Below are 25816 nucleotides of genomic sequence, written 5' to 3' on the forward strand. Positions count from 1 at the left end.
TCCATTCACACAAGACACACGTCATCTATCTCTAACACTCTTGTTTGACACTTTAAATTCTTTCGACAACCAGTGCCGCCCACATATAGCACATTCAACATTCAATTACTCATTTAATGTACACTTTTAAATTTCAGTTGATTAAAATAAGGACCAGGAATACAAGGGACACGCAATTAACAAATCAACCACTTTGTTTAAGGCTAGGTATAATTTTTGTTGTTACAACAACCTGACCATCAAATCCACCACCAAACACTTTCACCATGTAGCACTACCACCAATCAAAATACCCCTCGCCCAACACATGTACAAGTTTTTTTCTTTTGAAGGCCGAATGTTGGAACATTTTGATGAAACGAAATAAAAGATAAAACGTACTGTGATCTACTCTATATTTAAATAAATAACTACAACTATTGGAGTAATTTGATTAATAACTCTTCAATTATGGGGACTGGTCTAACTATTAACTCTATAATTAAAGGAGTAATTTATTTTTATTTACTCTACATTTATACGAATGAACTATGTTACAGACAATTTGTAGGGAAAATAAGCTCTGTGATATTTCAACTTCTGTCCAAGTTGAAGGCCTTTAAAGCTAGATACAATGTTGTGATGAGAAGAGCGATGGAGATATGGACTGTAGCGCCACCTATGAGATAGAAAAAGAAATTCGTTTTTTAGTACAAATAAATAAAAAAATTTATAAGAGAAGTTTTATTGCCTTCAGAAATAAAGGAAACATCACGCGTTTAGATTTAAGTCTTTAGAAAAACAAGTTAATAAAAAGTCTAGTGACAATTTAAGCGCAATTTCCTTATGTTAATAAGTAAATCATCCTATAAATAATAACTCCTACACGATGCTCAGTTTAAACCACACGAGCAGAGCTAGTCCCTGGCCAATGACAGCGTGTGTAGACGTTACCTCTCACTAGCGACTGCCTCAGCCGGTGTGCTTGGTTTGGGTGGTAGAAATATTTGTATATTCTTAGTTATCTTAGCCAATACTGTGACCTACTTAGGTCGAGTCATTTTTATTTTGACATTGTATAATTCCTTATATGGAATGATGGTGTAACACCTGGGGTTTTTCCACTGACTTATTAAGGTGTTCGAGACATAGAAATTTTCCATTAAAATCTGATTGAATGATTCTGATCAGATGATTATCCCAACCAATGGCGACATGAGTTGAGGATAACCTCCCCTGTCACAGGAGTCTTTAATTGCACTGCACACTCGCAACACGTGGCAGTTTATCTTGATCAGGCAGTCTACGAGGCAGTTTTACCTTGATCAGACAGCCGTCCATATTGTCCGGCTATAGACTCTGACCATTTGAACGTGAGAGTACTTAAGACCTGTGTGTGCCATGCTTTCTTAAGTGATATAGTCTTCTAGTTTAATATTACTTGTCGCTAAGTAATTCCTGAAGCTACAGCAGTGTTGTGTGGCCTGTAGCTGTTCTTGAGACAGTGTAGAAATCTGTGATAGTGTTTTTTCCTACATTGTGTAAGTTGGGTTTTTGATATTTTATACATTAAATATTTTATTTAGTTCAACCTTGTGTTCTGCCACTTCTGAGTGCGCTGATTAAAAGGTCGTATGTAGATTGGATGAGTGTTAATTACAATATTATCACTAGCTTCCCTAGACATTAAATTCGAGCCCTAGTGGTCATTGTGTTAAGTGTTCATCCACTTTGGCCGTAAGGCATTTGCATATGACCCCGAAAAAAGAATCCGGGGACGTTCTCCTTCTATTTGGCTGATAGATAGGTTAACGTTACAAAGTGGGAGCTCGCCGAGATTTAATCTGTCGTTCCAGTTGTTGGTTATATCAGTTGAATACTAAGGTTAGTTGGATTTAGTTGTTTTTATATCCAGTAGCGCAGTGTTCTTACAACGCGCGCTCAGGCTAGAGTATCACTATCTAGGTCAAATAAGCAGACGTGTCACGTCCTACATTTAGAGGTCAAGTACACGGCCCAACGCTGTGTATTAATTTAAAGGATCTAGGCTTGTTGTGATTTGAAAGTTAGTGTTATGGAGTCTTTTTTGGCTAATCCTACTTTTGAAGGTGTAGAAAAGTTGAGTAGAAAAGTTTTGATTAGTGTTGTTAAGGAATTGAAATTGGATTATTCTGTTACGCAGAAGTCAGAGGTGTTGAGAGATAAAGTTGTTGTTCATTTTATTAATGAAGGGGTATTTGATGAAAGCTTGTTGGCTGGTGTGTTGCTCCGCGAGGAGAAACCTCTAGAGAAGATAGAATTAGAAGCTAGAATTGCTTTAGAGAAGGCTTTAAAAGAAAAGGAGTTTGAAACTAGAAGTGCTCTAGAGAAACAGGAGTTAGAGGCTAAAATTGCTTTAGATAAGAGGAGGTTGGAATTAGAGTTTGGTCAAGTTAGTGATGTCACTTCTCAGGTAGATCCAAAAAAGTTGTCGGTAGGGCAAGTGATTGCCAAATTTGGGAAATTAGTTCCTAAATTTGATGAAACAGATTTGGTCGTTTTCTTTAACTCGTTTGAGAGTTTAGCGAAGACATGTGAATGGCCCGAAACTTCCATTACTGCTTTATTGAGCTCTGTCCTTACTGGGAAAGCTGCTAAAACATACCAGGCACTCTCTCACGACGTTCAAAATAACTATAGTTTGGTCAAGACTGCCATTTTAAAGGCCTACGCACTGACGCCCGAGGCCTATCGGACAAAATTCCGAACACTCCGCAAGTTACCCACACAATCATATGTGGAATTTCTCTTTGAAAAGGAGAAAATATTCTCAAGGTGGCTACACTCTGAGGAAGTTTCTGAGTTTGAGAAACTCAGGTCTCTTATCCTAAGGGAAGAATTCCTATCGTCTCTGCCTGAAGAGATACGACTACACATACTGGATAACAAGATAACTGACATCCAGAAGGCTGCTGAGTCGGCTGACACATATATGTTGGTGCATAAGAAACCACCAGTGTCAGGAAACCGCCTCAACCCCGTGCTTCCTCTTTTTGGCAGCAATCCTCCTGTTGGCCAACATTTGAAGACATCACAGTCCAGAGAGAAACCAAGATCAACTCTCAATCGTCGAGCAGTATGCCAGTTCTGCAAAAGGCCTGGTCACCATGTCAAGGACTGTTACAAACGTCTTCAGAATAACAGAGAGGTGGTGCGTACTTCTGCGCACTACGCTCTGTCCCCTCAAGCAGCCAGTTCAACTATGAACTCTAGAATTCTAAAGGACTCTAACCCTAAGTGTCCGCAAGAAGGTAGTCAAGTCTCCACACATTATGTGCAGTCACATTTTGACTGTTCTCGCCACCATCCAGTTTCTGCCGAGTCTACCGATCTCGAGGGATCGAGAAAAGTTGACTTTTCATCGTTTATTGCCGAAGCCATCATTAGCAAACCAGGTGATCCGTTGTCTCAGAAGAATATCACCGTTCTAAGAGACACAGGAGCGTCACAATCACTCCTTTTGAAAAGTTCAATGGACATTACACCAGAGACGAACACCGGAAGGATTTCCATTATCCAGGGAGTGGGGACAAAATCTACTGTCGTCCCTCTACACAAGTTTGCCCTGAAACATCATCTCGTCGAAGGTGAGGTCATTTTAGGTGTGATAGATAGTATTCCTGTCCCAGGAGTACACCTACTTCTAGGAAATGACCTTGCGGGAAGCAAAGTATACCCCTGTACGGTTTCAGACCCTTTGTCAACAGTTCCAGATAATGATTATGAACTGTATCCTGCATGTGCGGTGACAAGAAGCCAGACCAAACAATTGGCTGAGACAACGTCTGAACCACACCCGCCGTCATCGTCAAGAAATTCGACTCCCAAACTGGAGTCTATGCTTCCAGAAAACACAAGCTTGGGCTTACCCCTGAGAATATCTCAGGAAGACATCATTAAAGCTCAACAAGTCGACGCGGAACTCAAAGCAACGGTCGAAAAATCTCTATCATCTGACGATGGAGAATATTTCTCCGAGAACGGCCTCTTCTTTCGTCGCGCTATACCAGTGAATGCCTCACCAGCCGAACCATGGTTGGGTAAAAACCAGCTGTGGATCCCTCCACCTTATCGGCATGAAATACTTAAGCTGGCACATGACCATCCAATGTCAGCGCACCCAGGTGTCACTAAAACGACGGCGAAGATCAAAGAACTGTTCTTTTGGCCCAAAATGAGAAAAGATGTGTCGCGTTACTGTAGAAGTTGCACGAACTGTCAGTTGGCCGGAAAGCCAAACCAGACAATTCCTAAGGCCCCTTTGAGTCCGATTCCTGTATTAGAAGAACCTTTTTCTAAAATCGTCATGGACTGTGTAGGTCCCTTGCCTAAAACCAAGGCGGGCAACGAGTACCTACTTACCTTTATGTGTTCAAGTACCCGTTTTCCCGAGGCGATTCCCTTACGGAACATTAAGGCAAAGACTGTAGTCAGAGCCATGACCCGGTTCTTCACTACCTTTGGATTACCTAGAATCGTGCAAACAGATCAAGGCAGCAACTTCACCAGTCACCATTTTCAGGAAGCACTAGCCAAGCTAGGCGTTACCCACATCACCAGCTCAGCCTACCACCCTCAGTCTCAAGGCGTACTTGAGAGGTTCCACCAAACCCTCAAAACCATGCTAAGGACATTCGCTAACAGTAACACCCAATGGGATGAGTCTGTTCCTTGGATTATTTTCGCCGCGAGGGACTGTGTCCAGGACTCTTTAGGCTACTCGCCTTTTCAACTTGTGTTTGGACATTCTGTCCGTGGCCCCCTGAAGCTGATACACGAACGTTGGACAGGTACCAGTGATCATCCAGTGGAAAACTTCGACGATTTTCACGTTCGACTGAAAGCCGTGTGCGAAATGGCTCACAAGAACTTAAGAAAGGCCCAAGTGAGAATGAAAGGACTGTATGATAAGAGTTCTTGTAAACGAACATTCAATCCAGGCGACAAAGTTCTTGTGTTAGTGCCTAATCTGAACAATGCGTTATCCTTGAGATATTGTGGACCCTTTACTGTGCATTCAAAATTAAGTGATTTGAACTATGTTGTCAATACGCCCGACAGAAGAAAGAAACAGACAGTGTATCATGTCAACTCACTGAAAAAGTATTATGATAATTGTAACAATTTTCAATCCACAGCTAAAATTACTTTACCTGTATGTTCAAATGTTTCTGATGATGTGATACATGATAAATTGAAACCCCCAAAATTGGTAAATTCTTCCTTTTTAGATAATTTGAATGTCCACCTTATGCATTTGTCCACAGAGGAAAGCCATAGGTTGTCTCAGTTATTTGAGACATTTCCCTCTATCTTTGGGGATGTCCCCAAAGAAGCGAAGGTTCCACCTCATGATGTAGACGTTGGTGACGCAAAACCCATTAAACAACACCCCTATAGAGTTAACCCGGAAAAAGCTGCTTTGATAAAGGATGAAATTGATTATATGCTCAAGAATGATATCATTGAGCCCAGTTTCAGCAACTGGAGTTCCCCATGTCTCCTAGTACCGAAAGACGGTGGGTCTTTCAGGTTTGTGACCGACTTTAGGAAGGTGAATGCGCTCACCAAAGCTGATTCCTATCCCTTACCTCGGATAGAGGACGTTATTGATAAAGTTGGTCAAGCTAAGATAATTTCCAAAATTGATTTACTTTCAGGATACTGGCAAATCCCCTTATCTGACCGTGCAAAAGAAATATCTGCTTTTGTAACCCCTAATGGTTTTTATAGATACAAACGTATGCCTTTTGGTATGCGAAATGCTGGTCAAACTTTCCAGAGAGTCATTAACTCTGTCATTGCTGACATAGACCAATGTGAGGCCTACATAGATGATATAGTTGTATTTTCTAATACTTTTGAAGAACATATTGTTCAATTGACTAACCTTTTTAGAAAATTGTCTGAAGTTAATTTTACTGTAAACTTACATAAAAGTGATTTCTGTAAAGCTTCAATTACCTATTTGGGTTATCAAGTGGGAACGAACCAAGTTCGGCCCATTGAAGCTAAAGTAGATGCTATTGTAAAGTTGCCACCTCCCAAAAATTGTAAAGAGATCAAAAAGTTCCTTGGGATGGCTGGTTACTATAGGCGGTTCTGTCAAAACTTTTCAGCTATTGCTGAACCTCTTACTGCATTATTGAAAAAGGGTGTTGAGTTTGAATGGTCAAATAAATGTCAAGAAGCCTTTTTAACCATTAAGTCATTTTTATCAAATGCTCCTGTTATGGCTGCACCAAATTTTAGCATGCCCTTTAAACTTGCCATTGATGCTAGCAACTTAGCCATTGGCTCAGTCCTATTTCAAGAAGACAACATGGGAATTGACCATCCCATTGCCTTTTTTTCCAGGAAGTTAAATGAGAACCAAAAGAATTATTCTACCATTGAAAAAGAAGCTTTAGCTTTGGTTTTATCATTACAACATTTTGAAGTCTATGTCTCTTCTTCAACCAATCCAGTCAGAGTGTTTTCTGACCATGATCCCCTGAAATTTACCTCTAAGTTAGGACAGACAAATCAAAGAATATTGAGATGGTGCTTATATTTCCAAAATTTTAATCTGGAAATTTCACACATTAAGGGTAGTGATAATGTTGTGGCTGATTGTTTGTCAAGGATGTAAAATCTTGTTACACACATTGATCATGTGACACGCTTTGTGGTTCATTAGGACCATAAACAGGTTTTGTTTGAGTGTCACTCATAGGAAAATGAGTGGTGTGAGTTTTGAATTTTTTTCAAAATTCCAATCCTGTTGAATATTTTGTTTATTTTCAGGTGAACCTTAATTAAAGGTGGTTTTTGATTATATGTAATCTTTTATAATAATATGTCTCATATGACTCAATTGATATTGTAGCTAGTCATTGAAATAAAGGTCTTACCCTGGCGGGTTTACCACTTTTAATATCCTCATGGAAATATTGTAATACCCTTTTTTGAGGGATTTTGATGTATAATTACTTTTTGAAGGGTTACTCCCCTTTCACCAATTGTAAAAGTTGGAGTTACTTCCCTTTTATGTTCAGGGATATTTTCATCTGGTATTATGATTTTGATTGCCTACATTTGTAAAACATTTTTGTTATTTCATTGCCAGATTGGCTCCCTATGTATGTTTTTGTGGAACCTATCTGTCACTTCCAAAAAGGGAGGGGATGTGACCTACTTAGGTCGAGTCATTTTTATTTTGACATTGTATAATTCCTTATATGGAATGATGGTGTAACACCTGGGGTTTTTCCACTGACTTATTAAGGTGTTCGAGACATAGAAATTTTCCATTAAAATCTGATTGAATGATTCTGATCAGATGATTATCCCAACCAATGGCGACATGAGTTGAGGATAACCTCCCCTGTCACAGGAGTCTTTAATTGCACTGCACACTCGCAACACGTGGCAGTTTATCTTGATCAGGCAGTCTACGAGGCAGTTTTACCTTGATCAGACAGCCGTCCATATTGTCCGGCTATAGACTCTGACCATTTGAACGTGAGAGTACTTAAGACCTGTGTGTGCCATGCTTTCTTAAGTGATATAGTCTTCTAGTTTAATATTACTTGTCGCTAAGTAATTCCTGAAGCTACAGCAGTGTTGTGTGGCCTGTAGCTGTTCTTGAGACAGTGTAGAAATCTGTGATAGTGTTTTTTCCTACATTGTGTAAGTTGGGTTTTTGATATTTTATACATTAAATATTTTATTTAGTTCAACCTTGTGTTCTGCCACTTCTGAGTGCGCTGATTAAAAGGTCGTATGTAGATTGGATGAGTGTTAATTACAATATTATCACTAGCTTCCCTAGACATTAAATTCGAGCCCTAGTGGTCATTGTGTTAAGTGTTCATCCACTTTGGCCGTAAGGCATTTGCATATGACCCCGAAAAAAGAATCCGGGGACGTTCTCCTTCTATTTGGCTGATAGATAGGTTAACGTTACAAATACAAATTAGAAGAAATTATTTTTTTGTGACCGAACGAAAGGATATTTTTAAAAACTTTCTTCGGCAATATTGTTCTAAATTATGACAGGAATCGATTGGTAAATGTTTCAAGTCGCTAAGTGGTCTGGTTGCCGAGATATGGGCCAAAAACTGCATTTTTTTTCGAGGTTTTTGGCTTTTCCGGGAAATCCAGGAAGGAATTCCGGGAATTCTTTTTGGCCTTTGTTCATCCTCGGAACTTGCTTAACATATTTGCTTTTGGAACTAGTCCTCGATATTGCTTCGTTGAGGAGGAGATACGACTTAAAGACGACTTAAGCTGCGGACACACATCCATCCATTCCCAGAAATGACGAGTTAATAATCGCAATTCTCCAGAATGGAAATTGCGCTAAAAAACGGGTTGATTTAAATGAAAATTTGTCAGGCACGCAGCTGCTAATCATTAAAAAAAATTCGAAGATCAAAAGCGAAAGAAGCGAAAAAAGCCAAAGAAAAATATAATACATTTCAAGTTATTAGCATCTCGCACATCCCAGCAGCCACTGAATGATACCAGTGCTGCATGATAGAACTGTTGCACAATTTTCAGTAGCAAAAAATACACAATTCTCCGTCATCCTTAATAGCCCTCCGTCCTGGATAGAGCTGTACTTGGACCCTTACCTCTACATACAGAGATCAAAGAACGACGATGTGTTAGTTACTCTGAACCTACCGTTGCCACAGTATGGTCCGAGAACATTTTTTAGAGTTGCCTCCCATCCTTTGACCTGAACTTGGTCCATCTTACAAGTGGCGTTTTTCCTGATGTCATCAAAGCACTTGATGCCTTGGAAGGTTCGTCTGGAGAATAAACCAAATTTTGATACAGAGATGATGGTAATTTTATTCACAGTATTTTATTCGAACGATAACTAAATAAAATAAATTGGCTTCAGTGTTGACCCACTCATCCATCGACAATAGATAACCTCGATTCATCAACCCACCCATCCACCCATCCACCCATCCACTCATCCATCCACTCGTCATAGAGGTAGTATAAATCATTTTGACATTTTGTGATTTCAATCCGTCTGACCGTCTCTCAGTCTATCCGTCTGTCCGTATGACCGCCTCTCTGTATCAAGTAAAAATGTCAAGCACCCACTTGCAGTAGTCCGCCTTTTTGGTCGTGTTGTCGATAGATGCCAAGATACGTTCTGTATCCTCGCAGATCTTCAGACGGTCGTCACAGCTTGGAAGATGTACTGAAATGTAAACAAATTCAAAATACGCCAACAAGTAACCTACATGTATTTACCTTATACACATCCATCAATACTTTCTCACTATCTAGAAATGTGCAGTATAACTGACCGAGCTAAGTTTCTAAACCTTTAACATTAAACAATACTTCGTATGTGCGGTGTATTAATGTGTACGATACTCTGTCACTTTGAATATGTTGTGTATATAATACTTTGCACCTTCTGTTAAAGGGTATGTCTATGTATATGATATTCCGTCACTTTAAATATGTTGTGTCTATTTTGTATGATACTCTGTAACGTTGTATATGTTGTGTGTCTATGTGTATGATACTCTGGCCCTTGCCTGACCACAAGAAAAATAATTATAAAACGATGTCCACCTACCACCACAGGCTGGGGCTATTTCAATAGCCAACATAGTTTCAAACTCGCTGACCACAGTTTGTTCTTTGCTGCAGATGACGTCATTTCGGACGTTGTCAAAGCACAACACACCTTTGTTAGCCACGCTATAGAGAGAATCAAACATCACACACCAATCAAAATATCAAACACCGGAATACACATATCACACTTATATATCACACAACAAACATCACACACCAAACATTTTTTAATATTCCAAAACCGTTTATAATTTGAAAATAACTGTTTCAGAATTATTTATTAATTAACAATTTAAAATTGAAAACTATCGTCAATATCATGATATGACAACTCATCCACACGGGGACAGGACAAATGATCTCAGGACAAATGATCGCAGGACAAATTATCTCAGGACAAATGATCTCAGGACAAGTGATCGCAGGACAAATGATCTCAGGACAAATTATCTCAGGATAAACGATCTCATTACAAATTATCTCAGGACAAATTATCTCACAATAAAGATTGTATAGAATATGGGATGAAATTGTCGATTTTTATTGTTTTGATTGTCCCATCCACCCTGAGAAAATTGAATGGGCTCCCACCCTATAAAAAGAGTGCCCCCCCCCCCCCCCCTTAAACAACAGCTTACTTGCAGTAACTGGCATCTTGGATTGTAAAACTTTGCAACTGTGCCTGGTAATCGTTGCATGCCGTCATGCGCTGGTTGCAGGATCCGATCCTATCTGGAATCAAATTAAAAACATGGAACAAAAAATGTGGGCGGCATAAAATCTCGGGCTCAAGTCCACCCACCCAGGGTACCTAACTCTGAGAATATAATGACGGCTGGGCATAGTGCTACCCACAATACCTTTCTTACGTTTATGTCAAAGAAACAAGCAAACTCTACTTCATCCACCTCAATGACCGTCTGGTATAAATGAGAACTATTCACCCTTTACACACGCAAAAAGAACAAATGAACTCTAAATTATAGATTCGAATACCAATGTGTTAAATTATTTAATGAATTAGATGTACTTTGTTTGTGCGAGACGTGTTCATTATGTTTTCTCTGTCAATGTTCTAACACAGGTTATTTAAGTTGGTAAATGGTAGATACAACAGATGGACTTCTTACTTTAGCCAATATTTAACAAAATAATCTAGTTAATAACCAGAGAATTTAGAAAGTGGTCAATGATAAATACCACAATGGCCTTCTCGCTGTGGCCGATGTCTAACAAATGAATCTAGTTATTGGTAAATGATAAATACCACAATTGGCCTTCTCTTGCTCGTTGACGAGTTGTGTTTTCAAGTTATTGATGGTTGTACCCAGACCACTGACACAGGGCAATGAACTGCTACATTCTAGAAACTTCGCTGATGCCCTGATATGGAAAAGAATGGAGGTATTGTATATTTAAATGCATTATTATTTATATTTTTAAAATTTAGTTTATCCTCACAGTATTCTACAATGTTATTAATAAATAATAATTAGACCCAAATTGTGTTTTAAAATTTCATAATTTTAAAATAATTTATGTTAAATTTAGTCTATCAAGCTAATGAATTATAGTGTTTTTCAAGGTTTGGTTAGCGGCTGGTTAGACGTGAGTTATTAGGGTTTAAAGAAACTTACGCGCACTCCTGGGCCACAGTGGGTTTTGGACCGAGGCCCGCGATGTCAGCGTAGCAGAGGATAATGGTGGATACACAGGCTGATGGTTTGCCCTTGTCGTCTGCAATATAAACCCAAATAATAGTAAACGTTTATAAGCCATAATACTTGTATGACCGAGAAACCGAGACAACAGCAAAAATGTATCTGCCATAAGATTTTGATGTTTGAGGAATGCAATATAATCATTTACAAAGGTGCTTCAATCTAGAGTCCCAGGTCGTAAGCGAAAAACTAATTGAAGTACCTAATTATCCCAGTTTAAAAAAACACATGAAAACATTGGTTTGAGAAGCTAACAAATGTGATTTTCTTAAACATTCCGGTATAAACACACCAGAGTTTTCCGGAAAAGTGAAAATATTAGAAAAGGGTTAAAGTAACGTCCCTTATGTTTTAAATTGTTAATTATCTATATAATAGTTTCGCTGTCTGTCTATCTATCTGTACATCTATCTATCTGACAAGAACGCTATAGAGAAAACACAAGCAAATTAAAAACTTTCACAGCAAGACGGAAACGAAATATGACGTCACATTGTAGCTTCTAGGTGGAAATGAGTCTACAGCCGGAGAATGCACACAGTAATATGACGTCATTGATTCTCGAGTAAACATTGAATTAAAAATCCAATGTTGTCTAATCTTAAAAGTGGTTTGCGTGAAGCCCATCCCCCGCGTAAGAACGTCTAAGCCGACCCCCCCCCCCACCCAACACAAAAGAAATGACGTCATCGATACTCTATAATAACATTACCGCCTAATCAATGTGTCTATGCTAAAAAGTGGTTTGCGTGCAGAGTTTCTTTCATGCAATTTTTCGGGCGGGGCTTCGCGTTTTGCGTGTAGAGTTTATTTCATGCAATTCTTCGAGTAGTGGCTAAACGAAACACCAGTGTATCTTTCGGACTTTTTCCTCTCCTGAGCGGGGAACTTGAAATTTTCTAATCTAAAAAGTGTTTAGCGTGCACAGTTTTTTTCATGCATGTCTTCCGGTAGGGGCGAAGCCCCGCCCATGTTCTTCGTTTAGTTTGAATGATCTACAAATGCGACCAGTGTTTCTTTCAGACTTTTTCCTCCCCGGAGAGGGTTGGGGGAACTTGAAATTTTCGGGGGCGGGGGTAGAATTTTCGGGGAGGGGGCGGACACTCGAAAAAGTATATAATTATATTTCGTTGAATGGGACGGTAGACATGTTTTGGAGTGTATGTGTGGGGGGGGGGGGGGGGTTTAGTTTAGAGAAAATAGACAGCACTATCAACCTAGCGCCCGTTGTATCCTTCCTCAACGGGCCATTTTTCTCGTTATAAAATATGCACAAATATATCAGCAGCATAAGAACTAGTAAATAGTGACATCAGAGGCGTCGCGATGAGGGGATGTGAATGCGGGCCAACAGGGTGACCCCAATTGGGGGGGTTACACCAAGACAAATTAGAACTGAGTGTGACTCACATAAAGACAAATGTTTCAACTAATGATTAATTAGAGTAAAAATGTATTTTAAGTTTTAAATTGAAGATCTCGATAACTCGATAAGTGGGGGGGGGGGGGGGGGGGAATGGAGGCGGGATGCTATCAAGAAAACCATGAAATGTCGCTTAGTTCCTTTTGAACTAAAATACTGTGTTCACAAATTCACGCGATTTGGCAAAATGGGGAGGGGGAGATCATACCAAGTATATATATATATATATATATATATATATATATATATATATATATATATATATATATATATATATATATATATATATATATATATATATATATATATATACATATATATATATATACATATATATATATATATATATATATATATATATATATATATATATATATATATATATATATATATATATATATATATCCTATTATTATTTTTTATTTTGTAAGGGAGGTGACACCAGCGGTGCCGCACTGGATGACACCTGTCTTAGCTACGCCACTGGGTGACATATTTGAGAGATAATTAAATTAAATAAAGCTATAAAAGGAGAGGTGCGTATTGAATTTGTCAATTTAATATCGTCAATCCCATAAAGAACAAAGAATGTATACACAAACATCTTCATCCTTTATAAATGTTACCATCAACGACAATCTACGTGACTGAGGTCACACCACTTACCACAATAATCTTTCAGATAATTAATTTGACTTTGCAGCCCCGCGTCAGCCTGGTTGATTAGGGTTTGGTTCCCAGCACATGCAGATGCTGTAGAGGTCTTGAGCCTGTCCAGGCAGTCTAAAGAATCGTAGGCTTGACTGGGGAGAGAAGACGTCTCACATCAGCAACACAGTGGCACGGGAAAGCTCTTATAAATATCAAGTACATGTAAAACCAACTTCAGATATTTTAAAATAATGCAATATCAATATGACTTGAACGGTTTAGTTCGTGTCTTCATGGAGTTGGAGTTAATTCAGTACATTCACCAAACTGTTAGCTGCTTTAGTTGATTCAGTACATCTATCAAACTGTTTGGAGCTGTCGTAATGCAATAGATCCAACAAACTGTAACGGACTGGACAATGTCTGTTGTATCAAACCACAAGAGAACCCAAAGAAAGACAATCTCTGAAGACTTACATGCAAAAATCTGTCCAGTTTTTCTTGAGAACCTCCTGCATAGCCAGATCGTTCAACATCTTGCTGGTGCACGTGCCGATGGCTTGTCCACATGGGCCGTCTGTTTACGATGGGAACATAGGTTAAAAATTCTGGCCCAGCTACTTTAAACCAGACACACTTAAGGTTAAAACAAACTTCTTAAATACTCGTTAGGAAACAATTATTTCTATTTTTTGTTGAAGGTACATCTTCAATCGTGTTTCCATTTTTAAAAAATTGGTTGGAAAATCTTGATAACTATGACACCTTGAAAAATTAAACTCTTTTTAGGATTTCCACCACTCATAAAGTATTTAAGCCCAATAAACAATGAATGCCTGAACTTCTGTCATATTTTGTGATACTCAGCTAAACAATTTAAAAGCATATCTTCAAACTGATTTATTATACATTTTAAAATTGTGGGTCCGGAAAAACACTAAAGTTTGGGGAGTTTTGTGGCATTAAATTTACTATTTTTAACGGACCAACAATTTGTTGTTTGTTTGTTTGTTTGCTTGCTTACTCGTTTGTTTGTGGGTTTAGGACAAACCTTGTAACTCAATTTTTACCCACTCTAATGCAGCGATTTCGTTCAAACTTTCCTTTTACGCTCCACTTTAACGACAATACAAGTATTTTTTTTATTTAATTAGATGTTTAATTAGTCATTAAAACTTAATAAAAATAGTTTAGAAACTAAGGGGAGGTAACAAAATTAAATTACTCGATAGATTCCTATATTCCATAAAAGAAGGGGAGATAACCAGCTAGACTCGAACACCCTATGAGTCTGATCAGCTGTGGTTCGCGTCGAAAGTTAACAATCGTAGAGGCGGCTCGAGTGATGGCTATTAGGGGTAGATAATAGATGTTTTAAACGATTCGAAACAAAGGGGAGGTAGCAAGATCTACTTGATCTTGTTGCTGCCCTCTGTACAATAAACTGTCGACACGCAGGCTGGAGGATAATTGCCTTTAACGAGCTACTGATAGTGTTTTAAAGCAAACATTTTTAGCTGCAGCTTTGGTAGTGTCGAATTCATTAATTATGAATTACTTAACAGTAGAAAATCTATATATTATTATATAACTAGCCCTCCCGGCCAGGCCCTGTACTGGCCTCTGTGAAAAACCTTTCAGTAAAGGACCATGACTTGTGTGTTTATTAAGCAGTTTGACAAAAGACCACAGATCCCTAAAACTAACTCTGACTTTAAACGTAACACTATCCACAACCAACAAAAACCAAAACATACTTTAATCTTCAATAAAACAAATATAAAAACCTTTAAAATGCACTGAAAATAAGAAAATAAAACTAATCTGCTTTCTTTCATAAAAGCTTTGGTTACTCATGATATCTTTTACATATTTTAGCAACCAAAGCTTTTATGAAAGGAAACTAAATATTTTTATTTCTCATTTTCAGCGCATTTAAAAGCTTGTTGCTATAAAGTTTTTTATATTTGTTTTAATGAAGATTAAAGTACCCACCTCCGTAAGCTTCTAGTGATCCCCGGAGAAAAGAATCGGAAAAAACCTTGTTAGATGTTCCTTAATAACTATTCATTAAGCTTTCAAAGGTACATCATGTTTAGTAATTGTCACTTTAAATCATTTTAAAATAGACGGTTTAAATAATAGACTGTCATGATGGAGCTTAAAGGTCTCATTGTAATGTCTTACCACATCCAATAAGCAGCTCATCTCCAGAAAAAGTTGTCTCAAATGCACTCAGGATAAGTCCAACCTTCGCCAAGCAAGCGTCGTTTTTCTTCAAATTAGTTGTGCAAACATCGTACTGGTTGATCGCCCTTTATAACCATGTTAGAAAAGTTTCATTTAGGGAAGTGAATTGATAGCGAACTGTTGTGCATGGTTACAATAAATTAGGAAACTAAAATCAAAAGTTGTTTATACACATTTAAAATTTACTTTACGATGCAAACCACCTGAACAAATTATTTTGTGTTGAAAGACACTAAGCCCACATTAAAGCAGTAAAATCTAAGTAATCTTGCTGGTTTTTTTGTCTATATATCTACCTATTTATCTATCTGTTGAGAACGCTATAGTTAAAACACAAGGAAAGTAAAAGCATTCAGTCATACGGAAAACGAAACGTGACGTCACATGGAACATATAGTAGGAAATAGTCTAAAGCCGGGAATGTAGACACAATAATATGACGTCATTGATGCTTTGAGTAAGCATAGAATTAAAAAGCCAAAGCCGAAAAATACACAATCATAATAACATCATTGATACTCTATAATAAAAGCACTGACATTACCGCCTAAATCATTTGTCTAATCTGAAAAGTGGTTTGCGTGCAGAGTTTCTTTCATGCATCACTTCGGGTAGGGGCAAAGCACCTCTGCCCCCCTCCTTGCCCCAGAACAAAAATATAATGTATTGTGCCCCTCACGGAGAAAAATGTATAACATAAACACTATTATAGAAGTAGGGTCTACCTTTAGTCTTAATGATCTACAAACGCGACCAGTGTTTCCTTCAGACGTTTTCCTCCCTGGGGGGGGGGGGGGGTAATTTTCGGCGTTGGGAGTGGACTAAATTTTCTATGTATTTTCTATGTAAATTTTATTTCGTTGAGTGGGACGGTAGACGTGCTTCGGGGTGGGTGGGTGGGGCAAGCCAGATCCTCCTCCCCCGTAGAGTTGCCTAAAAAACTCTAAATGCGACTTTTGTCATGTTTGAGCTTAGTTGCAAGGTTTAAGGGTATGACTACGACTCTATGTAGTATCAATGTGCAGTAACTAGGTGTAGATCAAGCTTAAATCCGATTAAAATACTGATTCTGGATAAAAATATTTTTTCAATGACATTTTTCGTTTCCGGATAAATTTGAAGTTGAGGTGAAGATTTTGGTTTTGGTTTTGGTTTAGAGAAAAAAAAAAACAGTATCAAGTTAGTATCCACCTAGCGCCCTTTGTATTTCTTCCTCAACGGGCCATTTATCTCGTGCATTTATTGTTCGACTAGAGAATATTATTTATACATCTAATTAATCAAAAAAGCTTTTGATACAAAAGCTCCTGTTGCATATCTTTTGGTATATTGTGGTTACCAGTTTTAAAACTCTATAACTTCAGTATCAAATAATTTGATTTGGAACTTGACAACTGGGACATCATTAGCGCAGCTAGTTAATTACTTAACGAATTCCCAGTAAACACATTGTCTTGTATGCTTCTCGAAACTAGCATTAGGCGTAGTTTACTTGTTGTTGCTGCTTTTATTATAGCTGTTAAATATAACAGAAGAGAGACTACTCTGAATAAACTGGAAGATTAACCAAACCAATATAGTCCCCTTAAGGGAAACTACTCCCTATCAAGAGAGACAACTCTGAATAAGCTGGAATTTAACCAAGCTAAAATAGTCCTTTAAAGGGAAACTACTCCATGTCACTCACTGGCAGGCTAGTTTGGCATTCTGAGCCCGGAAATCATTTTCGATGCTGGTAAACTGGTCCATGCAGCTCTTGAAGTCTCGGCCACACTGGTCAGGCTTGCCATCGGCTCCTGTGGGAAGGAGGAAGAAAGGGAGGGGGACATTAAATTGCTTAGCTGTAAGCGTAAGATGTAGATCATGACTATTTCAAAGATGCGGCTTAGAGGGGTTTTTTTTTTGTTTTTTTAACGGTTAGCAGTGTAATAAGGGGGTCGTCAAAAAATGGCGCCAAACTCCTAGCTGGGGGGGGGGGGTGAAATGTGCTTAAAGTAGTTTTTTGTAACGCAAACGTATCAGTAAGTTCAACTTTTTAACTTTTTAAAATTGTAATCAAAATTTTCAATAGACATATGTTAATATTTTAGTAAAGCGGGTTTTAAAAAAAAACAAAAAAACAATCTACAATTGGGAGGGGGTGGGGTTAAAGTGTCTAACTATTTTGAGACCATATAAACGACCCTTTAGGTTTCATGCGCCCGTACATTTTGAAATTATTATTTGTAAACTTTTTGTTAATTAAACGCGGCTGGGCATAGTGCTGTCTACATTATACTTTCATATACCAAAGTCAAGAAACATATAAACACCACTTCATCTACTCTATGAATCTTAAGGTCTAAAATGGGAACTTTTATTTTTCAGTCTTGGTGTCACCGAAAATTCGCCCTCAAACTCACCGCATAAGTTGCTTGTTGCGTTGTTGGCTCTAGCGATGGCTGCGCCTTTTTCAGTACAAGTACCCTGGACATTGTTGGCGCACGTGACAGAGGTCAGGTAGTGCCTGCAAGACAGAAAGCAACATACTTGTACTGGCACACATACATTAGACTTGTGTTCATTTGTTTGACGTTCCGCTGGGAAAGGCATATTAGAACAGTAGAGTTAATAAATAGGCACGTAGCGTATTCAGTTCTCGATTTATAAGCTGAAGAGTGTCCCTGAGTTTACCCACCTGCCATGAGTACCTTATTCGATTCCCGGTACCTTCATATGTGGAGTGTGCATGATTAAGTAAGCTCTTTATGGTTACGTGTCTACTACAATTATGTAGCATCACACATAGACACTTTGCTTTGTAATTTTGGGACAGTTTAAAGGTCAACTCACATGCAAGCTGCTTCCAGATCAAAAGCTTGTATTTTCCTGCTGATGGCGCTGCGGTCACCGTCTGTGAAGCAGGCGTTGGCCTGGTCAGCACACTGGTCCCCCACACAGAGCCCCACCAGAGCTGTGGAGAAATCACAATGGTTTGGTGAACTTTCTTTCAACTAAGGGCGTCCCAAGGCGGTGTGTGTATCCAAAGAGCTAACACCATATTCATGTTTCATCGCTACCTAGGGTGTTGCTAAAGAGAGGCAATATAATGCTAACGAAGGAAAGGATCAAATCGTGAATTTATCATCAGTAGAGATACTTTAGTCAGGGTACTTATGTTTCTGTATCAAATCAATGGTTCTAGCCAACTTTAGTCTTTATCAAGATCCAAAATGGAGCAAGTAAACAGACATATGTGTTATTATAATGGTAAACTTTATGTGGTTGGGTAGGGTGTTGATTGAAAACGTTGATGAATTTTCGTATGAAAAATATTAAGGAAAAAGTCGTAGTACTTTATTTATGTATTGAATCTTTACCTGGATGAATTGACAAAGTATACAAGGACATACACAACATATGAACGTGTCTAATGTATATACCCGAATCTCTAAAAAAAAAAAAGTAACTTGAACTTACCTAGCAAAGCTAGTACTATCTTCAGCATCTTGCGAAGTTTTTTTAAGTGGTTTTTTTTCACCAAAAAAAAACTTTGGATCTGTTTGGAACGAGCGATGTTCAATAAATCACAAAAAATTGTATGTGAGACGCTGATACAGATACACAACAGATACTATCAGAAGGGGGCGGATCACGAACCTCGCTGATAACACACAAATGGTGGTTGGTTTGATTTGCTGAAATTGACTGAGATAAAGTAGACTTTAAAAACGCTAAGCTGTACAGTTGGGACAACACCATGCTGATACATTTATAGTTAAATCAAATTGATTGAAAAACTTCAAAATAGAACAGCTAAGATGGATTGTATTTCGGATAAAACATTTTTTGTTGGTTGCACATGAGTAAGCAGCACCTTTTTAATTAAATTTGTAATCTAAAGTCATGTGATATCGATTTATCTCTTAAGGGATGAATGTCGTATGCTTGAAAGTGCTTCTCCTTTGATCCGCTCAAAAGAAAGTGGTAATTTCCACTTTGCGCTTGTTTTACACCTAACATTAGGGGGTCATCCATAAATGACGTCACGCTTTTTTGACGATTTTTACCTCTCCCCCCCCCCCTCCGCCACACATCCTCACAAAAAGCCAGATCCTCCCCCCTAAAATGACGTCACACCTCAGCCTACTACCCGCCCTAAAAATTACAGTTGAATGTTTTTTTTTTTAAATCGATATTTTTCCAAGATCTTGTCTGAACTTTGTCAAAATAGAGTGGTTTAAAAAGTTCCTATTACAATTTATTAAAACAGTTTTCTAAAACGCGAAATAACGTCTAAAATTCGTTTTCTAACATGGCTTCTTTATAATGCAAAAGTGTGAAGTCGCACCATCTGAGCCTCCCCCCCCCCTCATCACACACCGTCACAAAATAACGGACCCCCCCCCCCCTACGAGTGTGACGTCATTTATGGACGACCCCTTAGACTGACTAGATACCCTATTCTCTTGCATTCGACTGCCTCTATAGATATCTCGATGTGAGCGGGTGAATGGATGATTTATTTTGTATTATTTTATTGTGTGCGAATCTGTGCGTGAATGGTCCACTGGACAGCGGTTACAGGGGTTTCCCTTTCCGCCCGAAGCGGTCATTATAAGAACTTCGTTCTTTTGACCCGAGGCGAGATGTAGATCGGGTCAGTTTCCGTGTGGGCGCTTGGCGTGAAGGTATTTGTTGTTTTTTTTTTTATATTTTATCTTTATGTGATTTGTTTGAATGCGGCTGCCGATGTGTTTCTTGTTTTATTTCCTTTTCGTCTAAAACGGCATGTCCGTTTAAAATGTATTTTGGTATTTTCTAAACCTTGGCGTGTGTTTTAGACCACGTGGTTTAGATCGTTATGTCTAGGAGTGTTTCCTAAGCTGGTTTGAATGCATGTGTGTATTTTACTTGATTATTTTAGATATCTTTAGAAGAAGTTAGTAGTATTTAAACATGTGTATATATTTATATTTTTCCATGCATTTTTCTTATGTTTTCCTTTTCTTTTTTTTCTCCCCCCGCCCCCTTTCCAGTGAGGTTGCTTGTGCAACTTGGCTTGGTGTTTTGTACGTAATGTTTCGTACGTAATGTTTTGTACATAATGATTTGTACGTAGTGGTTGTACGCAGTGGTTGTACGTAGTGGTTGTACGTAGTGTTTTGTTTGGTGTGGACTTTGGGATGTCGAGAACTGATGAAGGGAGGTTTCTGTGTCTCAAAGCCTGGACCACCCTAGACATCATAAGTCGGTGCAGCACCATCAAATTGTCGAACGTTGCAAAATTATTTCTTTTAAGTTTTGACGGTAGTCCGGAATTAGTTGTTTTGTTTAGTCGTGTTTTGTTAGTCGAGTTTTGTTCCGTTAAAGTGCTGTTTTGTTTTGTGTGTTTTTAGCCTAGTTGTTTTGCCTGGGATTGATGTAGATCTTATTACAAGCTTTTATTTAACTCACTTCCTCTGTCGACAGTCTGTCGTCAGTCTGTCTAGACGGAAACGCAGGAGTGAAAATTCGGACAGTTCTACTTGACCGATACGATTCACAGTAGGCACGTGGGTCAAGACATGAAGACAATGCAATCTGAAACTAAATTTGACTTAATTGGATGCCTAATTAATTTTTTATTAATTAATTAAAATTTGGACCGAATCAATAGGCATGTCTATGCCGACCGCACCACACGCGTCATCACGTTCCATAGCTGCGCCATCAAGTTCAATAGGCGCAATGGTTTTTAGTCATGTAACTCTATTGTGAATAAAACATGTAAAGTACTGAAAAAAAATTCATAAAAAACGTTTTAATAACAAGCTTTTATGTACTTATGCACTAAAAAGTAGAAAATAAATTATACACTACTATTTAAATTACTATAAAGAAAAGCGTGGGTCTCTTCTCAAATATTAGTAAAGGTATCCAATAGGTAGTAAAGTACTAAAGTGACCCACGCTTTTCTTTATAGTAATTTAAATAGTAGTGTATAATTTATTTTCTACTTTTTAGTGCATAAGTACATAAAAGCTTGTTATTAAAACGTTTTTTATGAATTTTTTTTTTATTATTACAAGCTTTTATTTAACTCACTTCCTCTGTCTGTCTGTCTAGACGGAAACGCAGGAGTGAAAATTCGGACAGTTCTACTTGACCGATACGATTCACAGTTGGCACGTGGGTCAAGACATGAAGACAATGCAATCTGAAACTAAATTTGACTTAATTGGATGCCTAATTAATTTTTTATGAATTAATAAAAATTTGGACTGAATTAGTAGGCATGTCTAGCCAACCACACCACACGCGTCATCACCTTCAATAGCTGCGCCATCACGTAATGGCTGCGTTCAAAAACCATTGCGCGCCTACTGAACGTGATGTTCAGTAGGCGCGCAATGGTTTTTAGTCATGTAACTCTATTGTAAATAAAACATGTAAAGTACTGAAAAAAAAATTCATAAAAAACGTTTTAATAACAAGCTTTTATGTAATGATGCACTAAAAAGTAGAAAATAAATTATAGACTACTATTTAAATAACTATAAAGAAAAGCGTGGGTGTCTTCCTTAACATTAGTAAAGGTATCCAATAGATACTAAAGTGACCCACGCTTTTCTTTATAGTTATTTAAATAGTAGTCTATAATTTATTTTCTACTCTTTAGTGCATCATTACATAAAAGCTTGTTATTAAAACGTTTTTCATGAATTTTTTTTTACTCTTGCTTTTTTATTGGATCCATTTTATTTCATGCAATAAATTCTGTAAATTGTTAAAGCTTTTTTGTGTGTTTTATCTAGACTAAGGTTAGGGTTTAACCACCGCGGGTCTACCACGGTTGCACTGACCGGACAGATTATTTAGATAAGCCTAGGGAATGATAGATAGAATATCTCCCCCCTCCCCTAGCAGGGTTTACATCAATGTCTAACAAGTGACTGGCTAGGTATCCTCATTTTTAACATTTGACCGACAAGATATCTTCAAGTCACAGCTAACTATTGACTCTTTAGATAACCCATGTCACAGCGATTTCAAATCATAATTGTTAGGAATAATGTATAGAAAAAATTTCAAAACGACCCTTCCCGGCGCCAACTTTCAATTTGGCGCCCTCCGAATATATATATATATATATTAGCCATACCGACCAAGTCCTGCACTGGCCTGTGTGAAAAGTATATCTGTTAAGGACCATGATATATGTGTTGATTAAGCAACTAATACGCGCATTGTCCGTGTTTAGAAATTATTAATAACTTTTCCAAGTAAATGCATATATGCAAATATGGACGTTTGACAACATAAAACTCAACCCTAAACCTAACCCTAACTCTAAACTTAACCCTAACCACAAACAACCAAACCAAAACAAAAATACAAACAGAAAATCAAACGCCAACACAATTGCAAACACAAACAAAAACACCGACACAAAGGCAAACGCAAACAAAAAAATACAAACATTAATCCAAACACAAAATCAAACGTAAACGCAAACACAAATGCAATCGTGACGCAGTTAGAAACAAACGAGCAAACACAAACGAAAACTTTAACACAAACAAAAGCACAAACACGAACCCAAACACAAAAACAAACTCAAACACAAATATAAACACAAACGCAAACATAAAAGCAAACAATAATGCAGTAAATAATGCAAATATAAACGCGTACATAAACACAAACCTAAACGCAAACATAAACGCATAGCGCCAAATCGCAACCTGCCGGGCGCCCATGAAACCGCCTGATTCAACTTAGTAAACTACTATAGTACCACATCTTATTCACAGTAACACAAATGAAAACTTTAACACAAACAAAAGCACAAACACGAACCCAAACACAAAAACAAACTCAAACACAAATATAAACACAAACGCAAACATAAAAGCAAACAATAATGCAGTAAATAATGCAAATATAAACGCGTACATAAACACAAACCTAAACGCAAACATAAACGCATAGCGCCAAATCGCAACCTGCCGGGCGCCCATGAAACCGCCTGATTCAACTTAGTAAACTACTATAGTACCCCATCTTATTCACAGTATATAACACTCGCTAAACTGAACGTAGTCGACACAGCGCTCACGGGAAGGTCTGGGGCCCCAAATTCCACCCTGTTGGGGCGCCAGAGAATGCCATGGATTCAATTTAGTGAATGACTAAAGTAACACTTTTTATTCACAGCCTATGGCACGATTAAACCTAACGTACGTACCATGACGCTGACAGGAGAGCCAGAGTATAAATCGCACACTGCGGGCGCCAGCAAACGCGTCTGATTCAATTTAGTGAAGGACTATAATACCCCATCTTATCCGCAAACGGAAAGATAAAAGTTAACATTGAGGACAATTAGGGACGGCTTCTAAACTGTTATTGATTAAACATAGTAATTAGTGAACAGTATATTTAGTGTATAAAATAAATAAAAGGTAATATTTAAAATAAATCTGTTTTACCTACCACATTGCACTTTATCAATCCATGCTAATTATATATAATAATTTTTTCCAGCATCAAAATAAACTAACAAAAAGTAAAGTACCGGCCCCCCCCCCCCCCCCCCCGCGATGTGGGCTATTTTAACACGTTTTTCTTAACTCAGCTTCGCGTTTGTTTGTTTGGTTGTTTGGATGTTTGTTGTTAAAATTGACATCGAAAATTAGCCCACTTCTGATTGCTCTAGAGACCTGAAATTTGGCATGCATGCTACTTTCGCCTAACAATTTCAGATGCAATCATAAAAACTAGCAATTAGTGACCGTAATTAGCTTAATTTAATTACGCCCCAAGGACCATAAAATTGAGGACATGATTTCTAAAGATACCGACAAGACTTGAGGCCTATTGACACAGTTACTTCGGCCCCAATCGATGTGAGCGCGCTGGCCGTGATCGTATAGTGGTTAGTACTTAGCGTTGTGGCCGCGACAACCCAGGTTCGAATCCTGGTCGCTCAAGATTTTTAGGCCGTGTATTTATAAACACTTTTTTAAAAACCACGTTTTTCATGTGTAGCAACGGACTAAAAAGGAGAAAATAAAATACTTAAAAAAAACTTTTTAAAAAACCACGTTTTTTATGTGTAGCAACGGACTAAAAAGGAGAACGGACACGATAACACATTGTTAACGGTGACACGGTTGGTACGCTGGGCATGCTAAAATACACATAAACACGTTTTTCCTTAACTCAGCTTCGCGTTTATTTGTTTGTTTATGGGAGATTTGATCACGTGATTCGTGAGTAGATCTCCACGCCAGCAACGTAAATTACACCCTTTCTTTGTTTAAAGCGTATCGGTCGCTCAAGATTTTTTTAGTCCGTGTATTTAAAAACACTTAGTCAAGTCATACTTAATCAAGTGATTAGATAAAGTAGAAAATAAACTATATAAAAAACTTTTTAAAAACCACGTTTTTCATGTGTAGCAACGGACTAAAAAGGAGAAAATAAAATACTTAAAAAAAACTTTTTAAAAAAACACGTTTTTCTTGTGGACTAAAAAGTAGAAAATAAATTTTCATACATTTGATGACAAAAAACGTGGGTCGGGCAGATGGGTCGGGAAATTTGATGGTGAACGTACCTAAGTTTTGTGTCATCAAATGTATGAAAATTTATTTTCTACTTTTTAGTCCACAAGAAAAACGTGGTTTTTTTTTAAGTTTTTTTTAAGTATTTTATTTTTCTGTGATCTATCAAGGAAAGTAATTGGTTATAAGAAACTAGGGAAGTAACTTGTAGTTTTTTTTCAGACACAATTAACAGTTGTGTAAAGGGTGATACATTTTATTTTATTTTGTTCTTTTCATATTACGTCATTTAAGAATGACCAGTTTGGAAAATGGAACTTTTTTCACTGAACCATCATTTTTTTAAAATTATCAATTTAGATTAAAACACTTTAAGAATGTTACAAAATGGCGATCAACTCCAGTTCTTTTTACACAACCGCTATCAAATACAGAGCCACTGAGTCCATTATAACATTTAGCCGTCCCGGCCAGGCCCTGCAATGTCCTCTATGAAAAATATCTGAATTGCCAGGGCCAGAGCCTGCGTTAGGGGGTGGCAAACTGGGCGGTCGCCCTAGGCCCCGCGCTTGAAGGGGCCCCGCGCTTCAGCACTGTCATTGTTATCTGAATAGTTCTGTCTACTGCTA

At 37.9% G+C, this 25816-nt stretch overlaps 1 protein-coding gene across 2 annotated transcripts in view; it reads right to left on the reverse strand.

The window, feature by feature from the left end:
• Positions 1-570: 570 nt before the first annotated feature.
• Positions 571-25816, reverse strand: part of LOC131928832 (uncharacterized) — a 77116-nt gene continuing 51870 nt past the window's right edge. The window contains exons 2-15 of one of the 2 annotated variants that reach the window (XM_059284966.1): positions 19117-19158; positions 18490-18610; positions 18060-18163; positions 17345-17453; positions 15595-15722; positions 13885-13984; positions 13423-13559; positions 11250-11349; positions 10880-10995; positions 10251-10344; positions 9611-9735; positions 9124-9223; positions 8689-8816; positions 571-658 (exon numbers count right to left, since the gene is read on the reverse strand). In XM_059284966.1, coding sequence (XP_059140949.1) covers positions 573-658; positions 8689-8816; positions 9124-9223; positions 9611-9735; positions 10251-10344; positions 10880-10995; positions 11250-11349; positions 13423-13559; positions 13885-13984; positions 15595-15722; positions 17345-17453; positions 18060-18163; positions 18490-18610; positions 19117-19144 — 1476 coding nt within the window. In that variant the 5' untranslated portion in view covers positions 19145-19158 and the 3' untranslated portion in view covers positions 571-572. Of the gene's footprint in view, positions 659-8688; positions 8817-9123; positions 9224-9610; positions 9736-10250; positions 10345-10879; positions 10996-11249; positions 11350-13422; positions 13560-13884; positions 13985-15594; positions 15723-17344; positions 17454-18059; positions 18164-18489; positions 18611-19116; positions 19231-25816 lie in introns of those variants that run through there. The other variant, XM_059284965.1, reaches the window with a different exon arrangement.

This window comes from Physella acuta, unplaced genomic scaffold, assembly GCF_028476545.2.
Source record: "Physella acuta isolate Inbredline_101_S28 unplaced genomic scaffold, ASM2847654v3 ptg001554l, whole genome shotgun sequence".
NCBI lineage: Eukaryota > Metazoa > Mollusca > Gastropoda > Physidae > Physella > Physella acuta.